Source organism: Pteronotus mesoamericanus, unplaced genomic scaffold (genome assembly GCF_021234165.1).
Source record: "Pteronotus mesoamericanus isolate MK-2021 breed Mesoamerican mustached bat unplaced genomic scaffold, CSHL_Meso_final contig_78, whole genome shotgun sequence".
Lineage (NCBI taxonomy): Eukaryota > Metazoa > Chordata > Mammalia > Chiroptera > Mormoopidae > Pteronotus > Pteronotus mesoamericanus.
The window spans coordinates 30,209,339-30,226,594 of record NW_026555258.1 but is presented as its reverse complement, the minus strand read 5'-3'; the positions used below and the strand labels follow the sequence as shown (position 1 = coordinate 30,226,594).

The 17,256-nt window shown below is 38.9% G+C and overlaps 1 protein-coding gene across 7 annotated transcripts in view; it reads left to right on the top strand.

Moving 5' to 3' along the window:
• Positions 1-17,256, top strand: part of MELK (maternal embryonic leucine zipper kinase) — a 68,441-nt gene that overhangs the window by 25,549 nt on the left and 25,636 nt on the right. For all 7 annotated transcript variants that reach the window (XM_054584980.1, XM_054584977.1, XM_054584978.1 and 4 more), the window contains 2 exons: positions 9,858-9,926; positions 11,349-11,447. In XM_054584980.1, the coding sequence (XP_054440955.1) occupies positions 9,858-9,926; positions 11,349-11,447 (168 nt within the window). The remainder of the gene's footprint in view (positions 1-9,857; positions 9,927-11,348; positions 11,448-17,256) is intronic.

Here is a 17,256-nt window from a genome sequence, read left to right as displayed (position 1 = left end):
ACTACTGTAAAAATGAGGGAAGGGGAGGTGTGTTTATATTAGTTGCTGTTCTTCCTGGAGAAGACTATTGGGAAGGAAGGATAAAAGAGTGACTTTTCTATTTTTCTAACAATATATTGGGGTGACAGTTAAAGTTATGTAGGCTTCAGGGTTAGAGTGACTTTTCATTCTTTGCTCTTTTATACCTCTTAAATTGTGAGTCATAGGCAACGTTTTACTCCTTGCCTAATCGCTCTGGTTAGGAATTCCATTACTATGTTGAATAGAAGGGGTGAGAGTGGGTATCCTTGTCTTTTTCTTAAACTCAAAGGAAAAGCTTTCAGTCTTTCACCATTAACTATAATGTTAGATATAGATTTTTCATATATGGCTTTTATTATGTTGCAGTAGTTTCCTCCTACTCCTAGTTTGTTTGTTTTTATCATGAAAGGGTGTTGAATTTTGTCAAATGCTTTTCTGCGTCAATTGAAAATACCGTTTTTTCTTTCATTCTGCTATTTCGGCGTATGACATATATTGAATTGTGTATGTTGAATCATCCTTGCATTCCAGGCATAAAGCCCACTTGGTCATGGTTTTTAATCCTTTTAATAGGTTTAATATGCTGTTGAATATGGTTTGCTAGTAATGATTTTTTTTAAAGTAGAATAATAAGGTTTTGTGTGAGGTTGGAACCCCAAAATTGATGTGTAAAGTGGGGAAAGTGCCTTCTGTAGACCAAGTCTGAGTTTCTATTTGTAAATATAGAGTTCTATGTATAGATGTAAATGTATAGAGTTCTATGTTTGAGTTATGCTGAAGTGTCTTTTGCCTAGAGCATCTGTATCAGTCATTTTAATGTAGTTTTTTTTTTTTTTGCTTTTCCCCTCATTTCCCCTTTTTTCCCTCCAAGGAATTAGGGCATTCTGAAGTATATATATATTTCATATTTTCATGACCCTTGCACATGGCTGCTCAGAAAAAAATAAAATTTTTGTTGACATGCTTGTTCTTATTCTATTGTAACAAAAATTAATACGTACCATTTATGAGCCTTTCTTATTTCCCAGACTCTGCTCTAAGTGAGGTAGTTGATATTGTACCCCTCTGATAGATGAGGAAACTAAGAAGACACCTTAAATAATTTATTCAGGATCTTCTAACTAGGAAGTGGCAGAGCTGGGATTTGACCCCAGCTAGTCAAGCTCGGAGCCCATTCTCATACATTTCAACTATTTCAAATATTTTACCATTGTGAAATATTGTTACTCTACTCTGTAGTTGCTGGTCTCAAGAGAATTAGACTCCTAGAGGGGAAAGTGATCCCCGTCCTAAGCTTCTTTTTATGTCCTTTAACTTGGGGATGTTCCCAGACATCCCAACTTTTCAGATTTACCAAGACTACCAATTTGTTCTCCTAATTCATATCAGGTATTGTGCATAAGCTTTTCTTCTCACTTTAGTTGTCATCCCTGGTAGAGCCAATTACTGGTTCTCATTTTCTACATTAGTGGTGTTAGAACATTGTAGTAATCAGTTATTTCCAAGGTCCATTGCAGGTCTAAGTAGCAATAAGTTCTTTAACTTCCACTTATTCACATTCAGTTTTCTTTGTTTGTTTCAGCCTAGCATTCTCCTCTCTTGAAATTTTGACTCTTGATTCTAATCTCTTGTAATATCAGCTGTCCTTGTCAGAATTGTGCCATTTTCCACATTTCTTAATTTAAAAAATCCTTTTTTTATCCTCACCCGAGGACATTTTTTCATTGCTTTTGGAGGGGAAGAGGTCGGGGAAGAGGGGCGAGAGAGAGAAAGAGAAACATTGATGTGAGAGAGAAACATCAATTGGTTGCCTTTTCATAGGTGCGCTGAGGAACCTGCAACCTGGGTGTGTGCCCTGACTGGGTATTGAACCTGGGACCTTTTTGTTCTATGGGATGATGCTCCAACCAACTGAGGCACACTGGCTAGGGCTGCGCATTTTTTAAAAATCTCTAATCCAACTTAATTAAAAAACTGAATAGAACAGGACCACCTGTAAGTGTCCTAGGTATTGGTGTTTAGTCTACATCAGATACACTTAACCAAGATTTTGTGGTCTTATCCACAAGGATAACATAAGTGACTGTTAATGATCTACTGAAACTGAACTACATTATATCCATGGTCTTCCTCATTTACTGACTTAACCCTGGACTTTGCCTTTTTTTTTTTTTTTAAACCTATCCAGACCTAAGTTTCTATGCTATTTGTTTGCCTTCATTTGTTACCACAAAGTTCACATTCATATATGACAGCCATGGAATTAATACTCTTAATGATTAATGTATTGTTTCACCAATATAAGGTGAATGTACCAACATGCAGACTTCAGTATCCTTTACTTATTTATTTGAGTGCAGTAGTGAATCCTGTATTAATCCTTTGGGGGAGGAGAATTACTTTAAGATAATATAAAAGTGTTACTAATAGTAGATATTTGATTTTTTGGTAAATCAAATATTTCTGCAGTAGAATGAATAGGTACATAATGTCTAATTCTCGTTTCGTAGAGGCTTAGCCTTCCTAATTAATATTATTTACTAATACTTCATATTCTGTTTCTCCTCTGAATTTCATTTTTTAGTTTTTCATGTGTTTGCAAGTTGAAAATTGATTCAAATTAGGACTTTTATGCATTATTGTGGAATTTAATTTCACACGTTATAGATTTTGAAATTTATTGTAATCTTGGCTCAGAACTATTGTTCCGAGTCACAGTGCAAGAGTCTGCTGGTTGAATCTAATTACGGTGCTGTATCACTTGCATGCAGTATGTATTTTTGCCTAGGATGTTCTAAAATTTTTCACTTGGGAATAACACTTCCTTCCCTTCATTCTTGGTTTGATTGAAAAACCCAGCAATATCTGACATACTGTATGTAACTCTTGTTTAAGAGGCAGACTTTGTTTATTCTTTGCATTTGTTGACTGTTTTAACCAAAATGCTCAGCTGCAATTTCCAGCATGATTGCTAATAGATTGAGTGTTAATCTTATTAATGTCACCTATATTTGTTTGCCATCACTGCATTCAAAGACAAGCATGACTGTACTCCAGTTCTGGGTACACAAATATTAGGGAAGTATAAATAATTTAGTAAGTGAAAGTTGAAGAGCTTGAAAGTAAAATAGCTTTCTAACAAGTATAATTTATCATTTTAAAGAAAATGAGCAAATTATCTCTTAATGAGATTATATTTTACAGTTATAGAGCTGACTACAGTGCTGTGATTATGTGTTGGAGCAATTGCCTGCCTTTCTTAGCACCATGTGAAAAATGAACAATTTCAAGCCCGTTAGTATTCCCAGAGTTATTTTATTAGTTCATGGATCTTTTTTCCTCTCCTGCTTGGTTTCTCCCTCTGTTACCTGTTTCTTGCTCTCTTTTGCAAGGTAATCATCCCTTAAATAAACAAGAATTCTTCCAAGACTGAGCTTAAACCTGGGTTAAGGGGCACACACCCCTGGTTGTCACAGTGCCTTTTTTAAAAAAATTCTTTTTTTCCATCACCATTTATACCCCCATATCGTCTTCCACCTCTGCCTACCCCTTTTACCCCCACAGTCACCGCAGTGTTGTCCATGTCCATGAGTAATCGCTCCCCCTCTCTTTCTTTTTGTCACAGGGCCTTTTATAGAGCTGCTCCTCCGAAGCAGACTTGTTCCTCTCCAGGCCTTTCCTGTCTGATCCTTAGATTCATGCTTTTAGTATTTAAATGAGGAGCCTTTCTGTTTATTTCTAGGCTTCCTTTGACCTTTCAGCACAGTACAGTAGAAAAAGTACTGTATCTCTCTTCTAGTTTTATCTCTACCCATTTTGCCGTATAACATTGTTTCTCAACTTTGGCACTATTGACATTTTGGACTAGAATTAGGGGTGTCTAACCCGCAGCCCACAGGCCACATGCGGCCCAGGTTGGCTATGAATGCAGCCCAACACAAAATCGTAAATTTACTTAAAACCTTTTTCTTTTTGCTCATCAGTTTTCATTAGTATTTGTGTATTTAATGTGTGGTCAGGACAACTCTTCTTCCAGTGTGGCCCAGAGATGCCAAAAGGTTGACACCCCTGGTAGATAATTCTTTGTTGTGGGAGTCGTTGTCTGCATAGTAGGATGTTTAGCAGCTGCTAGCCTCTACCCGCTCTGCCCATAGTAGCCCCCAATTCATGACAATCAGCAGTGTCTCTAGACACTGCCTGATGCCCCCTGGAGGACAAAACCACCCCTAGTTGAGAACCGTTGCATTATAATATTGAACAAGCATTTGATTTCCCTGGGATCTAGTTTCCTCATCTGTGTAATATGGTTAATAATCTCTGCCTACGGCACAAGATAAAAATATTTGTACAAATGCCCCACGTGTTTTAAAGTACTATGTACAGATAAGATGTTGGATTAAGCTTGGGAGCAGATCTCAGCTCTGTACTTTATTTCTGCCAGTATTTCAGTGCAGAGAATGAAGCTGCGAAGGTAGGTCATGGTGATGGGTCACCGGCCTTGTGCCTTGTGGAAGGTACTCTGTAGAGTTCTGTCCGCACAGGGAGGTGGGTGGGTGCATTTCAGGAGGTGACAGGAGTGGGACGTGACTAGCTTACGTGTTTCTTGCCGGGCAGTCCTGCGATCCTGAGGCAGCTGCAGTGGGCACAGCTCCATTAGGAGGGCATGTGGCATTCTTCAAAATGACTAGCCTTTGTTTTCCCAATGTACTGATTATTTATACTCTGGCATGCATGGCTTTTGGTCAACATGCCCATCTTTAGCCTACAGTTTTTTGAGTATCCTGATCTCTCTCACCTATTTATTTCAGATTGAACAAATATTTATTGTCTCTGATGTGCAAGGCATTGTGCTAAGTGCTTTCGTGTCCATTCTCTTTTATTTCTTTTTTAAACCTATAAGTGACCTTACTTCTTTTCCAGATAGTACCGTAGCAGTAATAGTAGTAATAGATGCAGCAGTGTAGTAGAAGCTAACATACCAAGGTCTTACTGTGTGCCCGGCACTGTGCTAAGTGCTTTATATGTATTAAATCATTGAGTCTTAGCAAGAATTTATAGACTAGGTACTGTAATTATACTTCCTTTTGTGGATGAATAAACTGAGGCACAGCAAGGTTAAACAGCTCACCCACACAGCTAGCAAATGGTAGATCCTGGATTTGAATCAAAGCAATTGGTCTCCAGAGCTTACTCTCTTAGAAAATAGGGTCAGAGAGATTAAATAACTTTTAGAAGTTAAAAGAGCTGATAAGAGGCAGAACTGGGATTCAGACATCATGTATGGCTCCAATCCATTGCCGTTTCCAGTGTGCCAAGCACCATGCTTCTCACTTACTTGTTTCCTCTGCCTCTCTGTGTAGGACTTCTTCTGTGGTGGATTTATTGAAAGATGCTTTAGGAATTCAAGATGGAATGATACAAGGGGTGATAAAAAGAGGCAAAGAGGAACTTGGAATCAGTCTGGTGGAGCTCTTTTTAGTCAGTACTTTGGCCTGGATATTTATTTTAAAATCTGCTTTCTGTAGAATTCTGCTACTTGTAATTGAGAGTACTTTTGTTTTGGATAATAGTTTCTGGATTTAAAGACATAGTGTTTCTTTTATTATTGTGGGTTTGGCTATGGGGCTGTTAGCTGTATGTTAGAGCAAACCAGAAAAGACTAGAACCAGGAACCAGACTTATCCTTGGTGTGGACAGGTGCTAGGAGAGAGGTAATGTGAGGAAATTAAACCCTTACAGATGGTATATCAGCTTCCTTGGGTTGTTGTCACAAAGTACTGCAAGGTGGTGGCTTAAAACATCAGGTATTTATTCTCTTATAGTTCTGGAGACTAGAACTCCAAAATTAAGATGTCAGCAGGGACATGCCCTGTCTGAAGGGTCTAGGAGAGAACGCTTTGCCTTTTTCTGGCTTATGGAGTTTGCTGACAATCCTTGGCATTCCTTGTCATTCCTCCAGTCTCTGACTGTCTTCATGTGGCCTTCTCCCCCGTGTGTGTGTGTGTGTGTGTGTGTGTGTGTGTGTGTGTGTGTGTGTGTCTATCTGTCTGTCTGTCTTTGTATCTGAATTTCCCTTTTCTTTTAGGAACACAAGTCATTAAATTTTGGGTCCACCCTAACCTAGTGTGATCTCATCCTAACTTGATTACATCTGAAAAAGAGCCTAATTCCAAGTAACAGTGCTTTCACCAGTTCTGGATGGGTGTGAATTTTAGGGGAGGGGGGCTGTCCAACCCAGTGCAAGTCGTATCCGGAGAGCTGGCAGCAAATGGCTCTTTGTACAGTCCGCGTGAGGGAAGGTTATTGGAGTACATGGGGGTTCTGACAGAGGACACTGTAGGAGCAGGTTGTGATCGGAGATTCAGGTAGGTCTTCAGCATCTGATCAACATAAGCAGGTAGGAGATTCCTTACCCCAGGCCGATCTCTACTTTCCATGGCACCCTGGCAAGACCAAGGTAAAATCTTTGAGGTATCAGACAAATGGTCAGTTTGCCAAGAGAAGCAAGTCAGGTACTCAGGATTTGAGTTATGAGCAGCTGTGGTCTCAGGTATAAAAAAAAGCTCACAGAGGAGAGTGGGGCCCATTAGGTCAGCGCCAGGGCAGCTGTGACTTACTGCTGAGTCCTAAACAGTGGGTTGAAGTATCTAAAAATCCCCTCTTCCTGGGGATAGGCCTGGAGCTCAGGCAACACTAAGCCTTCAACTTGGGGTTTAGTTGGCCATGGATGAGGGAGAGTAAGGAGAAATGAGTCAGAGTCTTCATTGTTATAATTCAGAAACAAACTTTGTCAGTTTCTGACACTGGCAAGTGTTAAGGTGCTGTGGCAAGGTGTAAATGAGAGTGGGTTTTGTGGGTAATAGCAGGTACTTTAGATAAAAGAGAAGGAAAATTGTAATAATTAATGTCATTTTTAAAATGAAAACTTTTGTGCTTCCTAGGAAACACTTGGTAGGTCAGCCTGCCTGCTCTCATTGGAGAGGCTGAGTCAGGGTTTGAGTTGTTTTGAGTTCACACTCCCTCTTTTTAAATTCATTCCTTGATAAGGCTTCTTTGGAACTTTATTTTTTTAACATGATCAAAATCCATACCTGTCTGTTTCTCCCCTCACCTTTAAGCTAGGTTGATTTCTGGTAAGAAATATTTTTTAGACAGTTCATAAGAGCAAGGAACCCCATTGCTCATGCTAGTCAGTGGCTCCTCCACCTACATGTCTCCACCCTCCTATCCTTGTTCAGTTACTGTTGACGTGTGTGTGTGTGTGTGTGTGTGTGTGTGTGTGTGTGTGTGTGTCTTGTCTCCCTGGGCCTATGTTATGTTCCTAACCCAGCGTCTTTATTAAGTTAATTTTGTCTTTTGTTAGTTTTGGGGACCCTCTGAAGTTCTCCATGTAAGACTGTTTCTTGGTTCCCAAAGTTACCATAGACTATTCAATGCTGAATGTTACTATTCATAAAGTTTTGCATACCATATTATTTGCTGAGGATAAATTGCTAGAAGTGAAATTGCTGGATTGAGGATATGCAATTTTGGATGCTTTTTATGCATATGTATTTCCAAATTACTCTTCATAAAAGTTTATATGCTCTAGTTGTGTATATGAGCACTCTTGTCCTTAAACTCTTACTAATAGTGATTATTTTTAAAGTGTGTCAGTTTGATAGACAACAGATGGTATCGTATTTTTGTTTAAATTAATTTTTTATTACTAGATTAGTTTAACATTTTCATGTTTATTGGCCATTTAAAAGTTCTTGTTTGGGCATTACCTGTGCTTATTTGCCCTTTTCTTTTGTAATGTATGCTTTTTTAAAAATCCCATTCCTTCATTTATTAAACAAATATTAATTGAGCACCTTTTATGTACTAGGGCCAGACACAGTTTAGGTGAACAGCACGGACAAAATCCCGGTGATTAAGGAGCTTATATTCTCACGTAGTGAGGCAGAAAATGAATAAATATGTCATTTGACAAGTGGGGATGGGACTATGAAGAAAAGTAGGCATGAAATGATTGGGTAGGGGAGGGAGATGCTGTTTACAAGATCTGAAGATTAAGGCGCAAGCACTGTTGATATTTGGGGAAAGCATTACAGTTGGAAGGAACAGAGTGCGAAGACCCTAAGGCAGGACTGTGCTGACTTTTGTTTGAAGTGTTTGATGAGTGAGGGGGAGAGTTAGGAGGTGAATTTGAGAGGTAGCAAAGAGTGGGCTGGATGTAGGGGTGCAGGCCAGGCAGGGCCTGAGAGCCAGAGTAAAGAATTTGGATTTCATTCTGAGCAAGATGGGGGGGAGCCATTGGAGAGTTTCAAGTATTGAAGTGACGTGACCAGGCTCCCCCCTCCTTTTATTTATTAATTTATTAATTTATGATCTAATTGGCTTTATCAAGCAATCCATGGATCAGGCGGTGTCCTGTCTAGCAACTGGAAGGGTGCTCCCAAACCAAATTTTTTAAAAGAACATTGGCGGTGGCAAGTGGAGACTAGGTTGCGGCAACAGTGGAGGACTCTGGAAGGCCGCTTAGGAGCCGCTTGCAGGGTGCCAGAGGAGAGAGTTCAGTGATGTGGGGGCAGGGACAGGTGATCCTGGATATGTTTTGAACATAGAACCAATAGATTTTGCTGATGGATTGGGTATGAGGGTGTGAGAGAAAGAGGAGCTAAAGATGACTCCAAGGTATCGGGCCTGAGCAACTGATAATGCAGTTGCCTTTTGCAGAAATGGGGGAGGAAATGTGGAAAGAACAGGTTTGATGCTGGTAAAATCTTAATGATTTGTGAGAGTTTTTTATGTGATGAAATGTACTAATCTTTTGTCGTTTAGGTAGAAATGGCTTTTTTTCTCCTCAGTTTGCTGTTAATTAACCTTGTTAGTGCTGTGTTTTGCTGTACAGAAATGCCAGCTTTTTATTTTGTCTGTTAGACTTTATAGTTTTTGGTTTTGCTGTCATGTCTAGAAAGATTCTAAAAATATCACACATGCTTTCTTTAGGTACTCTTACAGTTTTGTATTTGCATTTAACTCTTTAATCTGGGTGGAATTAATTTTAGTGTAGACTGTGAATTAGAGTTCAATCTTAATTTTTCTCAAATAATTAACCTGTTATCCTGGCATCATTAAACAATTTGTTCTCTGCCGAGAGAAATAAATGATTGTATCATTTCCTCTGAATTGGGAAACAGGAGTGTATGGCAGGCTGTGTAGAGGTATTTTATCACATGCTGGTGTTTAGCAAGTCCCTGATCTTATTTTTCGTTGATGACATGGTGATTATAATTACTGAAGATTCCATTCCCAAAAGAGGTACTTGCCTTAGAAGGTGACTTTCCTTGGTTTCCCTCAATGACTATGAATCCTGCCTTGTGGATGATATGTGACCTCTTTTTTACCACAGCCTATGTTCTGCCACCAAATATGCTTTTCTGCTACCTTATTTTGTCAACGGATAATTGTTCCAAGATTATAAACTAACATTTGCTTCAGCATACAAAAATTGATTACAATGCATACTGCAGATTCCCAAAGCCTATATAACCTTCATGTTTTCCACTTTCACAGCCTCTGTACTCCAGTCCTTCTCTGATACATGGATAATTGAAAGGGTTTTTTTGAGGTGGTAATAGTATTTAATCTCCTGGATTTTTTTTATTTTAAGGCAAGAAATGGATTTCTTATGTTATTAATAATGTTTATCAAATTTTATAGTTGGGTGAAGTCTTTAAGCTTGTAAGTAAACCTCCAGTATGTTGTCACCTTAGAAATTTGTGTCAAGGCTGATTGAACCTAAATCTTTTAAATGTTTTCTTTCTTTCTTTTTTTTTTTTTTTTTATAGAGAGGTAAATATGAGGTTCCTAAGTGGCTCTCTCCCAGTAGCACTCTGCTTCTTCAACAAATGCTACAGGTAATCTTTGTTACTTAGTATTTTTAAATAATAGAAGTCTGTTGGAATTGTTTGACCCAACTTGAAGATGTCTGTGATGCTCCTGTACTTGGAGGACAGCACCGTTTATCTATTAGCTTAAAAAAATTGCACTCGTTATGTCTGCTGTGCAAATGTCCTCTACTAGATGCTTTAATTCTGTTGCAAATGCATTTCCTTTTAGCCCTCTATTGCACATCTTTGCTGATGCGGTTTTTCATGCTTTTTCTTGAGCATTGTCTGTTTTCTCTAACCGGCTCTTGCTCCCGCTATCTTCTGTTTTCTTGCTCTCACTCTTGTATATTCGATAGGTAGTAGATACTTGATAAATGCCTGAATAAGCTGATATACAATTGAGTGGGCCTCATGATCTAATATAGTGGTTCTCAAACTTTAGCATGTGTTGCAGTTGCCAGATGGGCTTGTTAAAACAGAGATTGCTGGGTGCCACCCAGAGGGTGTCTGATTCAATAGATGGGGGTAAGACAGAATTTGAACTTCTAACAAGCTCACAGATGACAATGATGTCACTTTGAGAACCACTGATTTAGTGGGATGGCTTCTGAGTGTGAAAGACAGGAATGCTGAGGTCTAGGTATCCACCCTGCCAATCCAGGTGCCTATAGAAAGGCGATGGTGGGCCTGGCCTCACTGCTATGTATTGTTATGAGGATAAAATGAGATTAATAGGAAGCACTTTGAAAACACTTTGAGTACCTTATTAGTGCAAATTTTTTTTCATTATTATGTATTCAGGCTATCTCCCAGTTTTTCCATCTATTAAATGCCATTTCCACTTTTTATTCAAAATTTACCTCAGGCTCACCCACCTTGATTAAGTAGGGCCAGACCACCAAATCTCTGTAACGAGATTGAAAACACCTCATCCTTTCTTCTAAGTGCCAAAAAAACTTAATCTTTGTTGATTAATTTTCCTTTCCTCACATTTGAAAATTACAAATGGAAAAGAAAGGTGCGCTTTTCAACTTGTTCTATGTGATCGTAAGCCCTTCGGGAGGTAGAGATTGCATATTCAGTATGAATGCCCTGCATTGTGGTTGTTTGAATATTAAATTGGTGAATATTTCCTGTGAATAGGTTTTCCAGCAAAAGACTATTACATCATACAATAGATTGACTGAATTTCATGAATAATGTCCATACCAATGAAGTTCGTGTTTGTTAAACATTCATCTTCTAAGCCTATGTTGGTTGCTATAGTTTTCTTGCCTCTCTTGCCTTTTTAAAAGAATTTATTCCAAGGCCATTTTAAGGTCTTTGACAGCATTTCTGTGATGATAAAGTTTACATCTGTTCTGATGAATTTTGAGTTCTTGTGAGGAAAAGAGTTGTTCTGTGTTCGTTTGGAATGCTAATCTCTAGCTACTTCTCCATGGCCACTAGGTGGACCCAAAGAAACGGATTTCTGTGAAAAATCTATTGAGCCATCCCTGGGTCATGCAAGATTACAACTGTCCTGTTGAGTGGCAAAGCAAGAATCCTGTAAGTAAAATGAAATCCAGTAGAACTCTTTAAAAAAATTTACTTGATCTTTGTGTGGATTCATAACCTACAATGATATAGTCTAAACGTAAAACAAAATGTACTTCATAGATTATTCGTCAGACTGGTGTTTGGGAGACTTGCAACCTAATTATATGCTGTATTTACCTGTTTATCTCTGATAGTGGTTATTAACCCAAACTGCACATGAGAATCACTGGGACCTTTGAAAAGATGTGTGTGTCCCGTCCCAGAACAATTAATGGAGATGTTTAAAGCTCCCAGGTGTTTCTCATGTGTAATCAGGCTTGTGACCAGTGGTCTGGGAATCATGGGCGAGTTACTTAACTTTGCCAAAGCTATTTATTCATCTGTAAAAAGTAGGTTAAACCAGTTGTCTACTCTCCAGAGTAGTTACAAGGTTATAGTTAGGTTCTTAAACTTTTAAGTCTGGGGACTTCTTTGTGCTCTTAATATTTGTTTATTGAGTCATTTAAAAGTAACAGTAGTGAACCGATTACATTTTATCACAAATACATGTTTTTTATGAAAAATAATAAAAATAAATAAGTAAGAAAAGTTGCATTGTTTTACACTTTAGCAATTTTTTTTAAAGGTCTCGCTTAATAGAAGACACTGGGCCCTGGCTGGTGTGGCTCAGTGGATTGAGTGCCGGTCTGTGAACCAAAGGGTCTCTGGTTCAGTTCCCAGTCAGGACACATGCCTGGGTTGCAGGCCAGGTCCCTGGTGAGGGGCAACCACACACTCATGTTTCTCTCCCTCTCTCCCTCCCTTCCCCTCTGTCTAAAAATAAATAAGTAAAATCTTTAAAAAAAAAGAAGACACTAGGATCTGATCTGCATTCAGTCAGTTTTGATTAAAGCATATGAAGAAAATGCAGCCTCACACAGATATGTAATAGGAAAATGGATAAGTATTTTAATAGCTTTTTCAGACAATTGGAGATAGTCTTTGATATTCCATTAAAACTTAACAAGTGGTAGTTTCCTAAAGGTTAGTTGCATGTGGAATCTGACACCACATCAACAACTTTTTCTTTTCCAATACATTAAAACCCACTAGTCTGTCCATTGCATCTTTTCCACATGTAACACTAGGCATTGGTTATTTGGAAAATACCTGTTCACTTATTTATGCAAATCTTCCAAATGCTAACACCTTTCTTTATACGGTATTTTTAAAAAGCCACATTTAAAAAAATCTGTTGTTGTTCAGTTACAGTTGTCCCACCGTTTTCTCCATTGCTCACCCCTACCCCGTCCTCCCCATTCCCGCAGGGAACCCCCTCCCCATTGTCTGTGCTCATGAGCCCACTATTTGTGTTCCTTTGCTCGCCCCTTCCTCTCATCCCCATTACACCGCTCCCCCGCCCCTCCAGTCACTGTCAGTTTGTTCTTTATTTCCAAGTATCTGGTTCTGTTTTGCTCCTTTGTTTGATTTGTTTATTAGATTCCACTTATAGGTGAGGTCATACGGTATTTGTGTTTCACAGCCTGCCTTTTTTCACTTAGCATAATGTTGTCCAGCTCCACCCATGCTGTTGTGAAGGGTAGGAGTGTCTTCTTTCTTTCCGCTGCATATTTACACAATGAAAAAAACACATTTCTTGAAGTCACTATTGATCTCATCAGAAAAGTCTTTAATTATTGGAAAACTGTCAAGCTTATGGTGGCAAAAGTGAAACTGGATTTTTTTTTTTTAAAGCTGTGGGTGCACTACGAAGAATGCAGTGTGTTAGTACAGTTTGGTGCCTTTGCGTTGATTTTTTTACTCAGGCACCAGCAGTTTCACTCATCATTGCTTTTGTCCCATCAGTGCAAATGGTAACACTGAAAAATGAAAAACAGTATTATTATAAAAATAGTTTTGTCATTGAAGATCCTCAGGGATCTTTGGACCACACTTGAGAATTGGTCTAACATATATGTGAAGGAACTTTAATACAAAGTGTTACGCCAGTTTAAGCAATCATTTAAATAATTATTTCTACATTAATGTTAAAATAATTTTTTTTTACCATGGCAGCTTGAACTTGGTAAAAATGTGAAGATTACTGAAAGATATGTATACTTTGTGTAATACTTAACTATTGCTGTTTTAAAAACCATTCCAGAATTTAGTGACTGGGGACAATGATAATGTACAATTCCGTAGATCAGCGATTTGGGCTGGCTCAGCTGGGCGGTTCTTATGTGGATCTTGATCTGGGGTTGCTCATGTGACTGCAATCATCTGGTGACTGAGTTGTGGCTGAATGGTCTACGTGTGTTACTCAAAAGACCAGCTGTTTCTGCTGGTTGGCTGTTGGGCTACATTGTCTTCAGTCAACTAGCCTGGGCTTCTTGATACGGTGGCTGGATTCCAAAAGAAATAAGAAGGTGGCCAAGCCCTAATGCTCATTTTTCAAGCTTCTGCTTGCATCTTGTTTGCTAATGTCCCATTCTCCAAAGCAAGCCACATGCCGAAGGCCAGAGCCACTAGGGATGGTGGGCCCTTAAAGGTTGGTAATATTCTTATTCCCTTTTGATACATAAGTAAATTGAGAAATGAAAAATAACTATTAAAACATAAATTTTGTGAAAGGAGTGGCATTGCTTTACATGTTTGTGAATTTCTTTTAAGTCTGCCTTTAATAGAAGACACTTAGATACTCATCTGTTTTTGCATTCAGTGTGTTTTGATAATGCTCTTTTCAGTGAAGCATATGAAGAAAATGTGCCTCACACAGATATGTAGTTAGAAAAGTATTTTAATACTTTAAAGGAGAAATATTTTAATAGCCTTTTCAGATAATTGGAGGTGTTCTCTGATAATCCATTAAAACAATGTGACGAAGTGGGATACATGCATGTGTCAATAGAGTAACTTAGAGGTGCGTCTCAGACATGCCACAGTGTGGACTTGGTAGAGCTTTGGGATATGTACTTTCTAGGACAATCATACCAACAGATATAAATACTCTTCCCTATGGCCAACTGGTCTTGGAAAAACAGACTGCTTGTTTTAGCCCCTTCTCATTAGTCTGCCTACTGTTATGGCCATGCAGCCTGAGCTGAAATCCCTTCTGATTCTCCTATGACTGTCAACTCCTAACATTTCTCTTCTTCTTATTCTTCTTTTTTTAAAAAAGATTGTATTTATTTATTTCTAGAGAGAGAGGAAGAGAAGGGAGAAGAGAGGGAGAGAAACGTGTGTGGTTGCCTCTTACACGCCCCCCACCGGAGACTTGGCCAGCAGCCCAGGCATGTGCCTAGACTGGGAATCAAACTTATGACCCTTTGATTCACAGGCTGGCACTTAATCCACTGAGCCACACCAGCCAGGGCTACTAACATTTCTTTTCTCCATGTTGCCTTTGGCTCTTCATGACATAGTGTCTATTGAGCAAATACAATTAGAGCTGTAGCTTAATTCCAACAGCTCTCAACACCAAGAGCCCGAGAACAGCACAGTGTGCAGGTGTCTGGGCAGTGCAGCAAGGAATGTGTCCCTTGTGAGGCGGAGAGTAGGTGGTGCAAATGCCTGTCTTCAGCCATTGGGGGTCATCGTTTCTCCATGTGTGGGAGGGCTTTGCCTGTCTTCTCAGCCATGATTCTAATAAGATAGGATACACAACTGTTTGTAATAGGGCAGGTGCCAAAATGAAGAAAGTCTTTGATTACAACAACAAAAATTAGTTTAAAGTGAGGCATAGTATAAAGTAAAATACATAGCTTTGAGTATTCCAAAAGGGTGTATCATTTTCCTTTTTCTTTTTTTAAAATTTTATTTTATTTTTAGAGAGAGGAGGGAGAGAGAAAGAGAAAGGGAGAAACATCAATGTGTGGTTGTCTCTCGCACCTCCCACTGGGGACCTGGCCTGCTACCCAGGCATGTGCCTTAGACTGGGAAATGAACCAACAATGCTTTGTTTGCAGGCCGGCACTCTTTTTTCTTACATCATAGTATAATAATTGCTAATATTTATTGAATACTTACTGTAATGGAATAGTTGCTATTATAGCAAGAACTTTATATTATACTATACTATAATACAGGTATAGCTGTTAGGATAATACCTTTAAGAGTCAGGTGCTATTCTCTGGGCTTTATGTTTTTAACTCTTGTAGCTCATTTAATCTTTATAGCAACCCTTTGAAGTAGATGCTGTTATTGTCCCCATTTAGCAGAGGCGACAACTGAGATACAGAATCATGAAGCAACTTGCCCAAGATAAAACAGCTAGTAAGTGTAGAACCAAGATTTCAACCCAGACAGAAAGGCTCCAGGATGTAATGGATCTGATAGGTCAACTAGTTCAGCTTCACACCCCATATCCTGTGTAGTTGTAGCCTTTGTGATAAGCGTTTCTTATCTGGCCTCCAGTTGGAATAGCTGCTGGAGCAGAGTCATGGAGACGTGGTATTGTGATGGGGTAGAAAAGCCCTGGGCTAGGAATGAAAAAATGCCAGTCTTGGGCAGCTTGCATGAAATTTTCCGATTTATCATTTTCTAATCGCTGATATGGGTATGTTAATGTCTCTTACATGTTTAGGTTATGTTTTGGCATTTATAGAGTGCCTTTACATGTTATATCATTCATCTGTTGTGCATACCTTACAGAGCCGTTGCAGGGATCAAATCATTTATATACAGAAGAGGAATAAGGGATTGTTCTTGCTTTTCAAAGTCTTTTCTTTTCTCTCTCAGTATTGTGTTTCATCAAGAGTAAACTATAAAGGGAACTAAATGGTAACGGGAAATGCACAATAAAGATAAAATTAAAAAAAAAGAGTAAACTGTAAAAATAATTCAGATTTACTTGGATACTTAGGGTATAGATTCTATTCTATAACTGTATGCATGATCTCCTACAATTTTCACACATAACTCTAGGTCCTAAGTATTGTATCAAATAGAAGTTACATTGAGTTCTATTTTCTGCCCTACTGAACAGGATTGTACTAGGCACAGAATATCCAAAATAATTGGCCAGCTTTTGGTATGCATTGTTGTGCTTAATTTTACTTGGGTATTGTGGCTGTGAATTCAGGTGCTTAAAACAAAGTATTGAGCCATACTTTTCAGACTTTGGTTTCTTGTCCACACACTCTCCTCCTTTTTAATTCAGGGGCCCAGGAAAGAAGATAGCACCTTCTTCCTACCCTTCCCTCCTTTCTGCACAAACCTTTTGGTAAAAGAGCAGAAGGCTGTGGGAAAGAGAGGGCCTGCTTTTTTTTTTTTTTTTTTTTTTTTAAGAAGAGTAATTTAAGATCATGGAGGGAAGCCCAGGAATCTTTCCCTTCTTGTTTGAGCAGTGATGACATTAACAAGGAGATGCCTAACTGGGCGGTAAAGTGTCTGGGCTTCTGAGGGTGAGCCCTTCGTGAAGGGGGATTTTCAAGTTTTGGGAGCTGCCAAAGTCAAAACAACATAGTGAAAACTTATTCTTAACACTTTAGACTTTCATAGTAGCGTGAGTATGCACCTTTGTGATCTCCCTTCTGTGAGGCTGTGCTCCTACCAGTCATGCAGATCCTTGTCTCTCCTGTTCTGTTTTCATGACAGCAGCATGACTTTCTCTTGAGCTCTTTGTTACAAGTGTAATGTCCAGGACAAGAGAGGGTCACAGTATTGTTCTGCCTTGTCTTGGGCAGACTCTCTTGGCCTATTATGTTTGGTTCCGAACACCTCACCTTGAGGGTCAGTGACAACCTGGATTGTGTGAGAGAAAGGACCTGAATGGTAAGGGGAGTTAATCATTAAAATGGTGATTTAAAAGAAGGGAAAGAGAACACTTGCAGAGGAA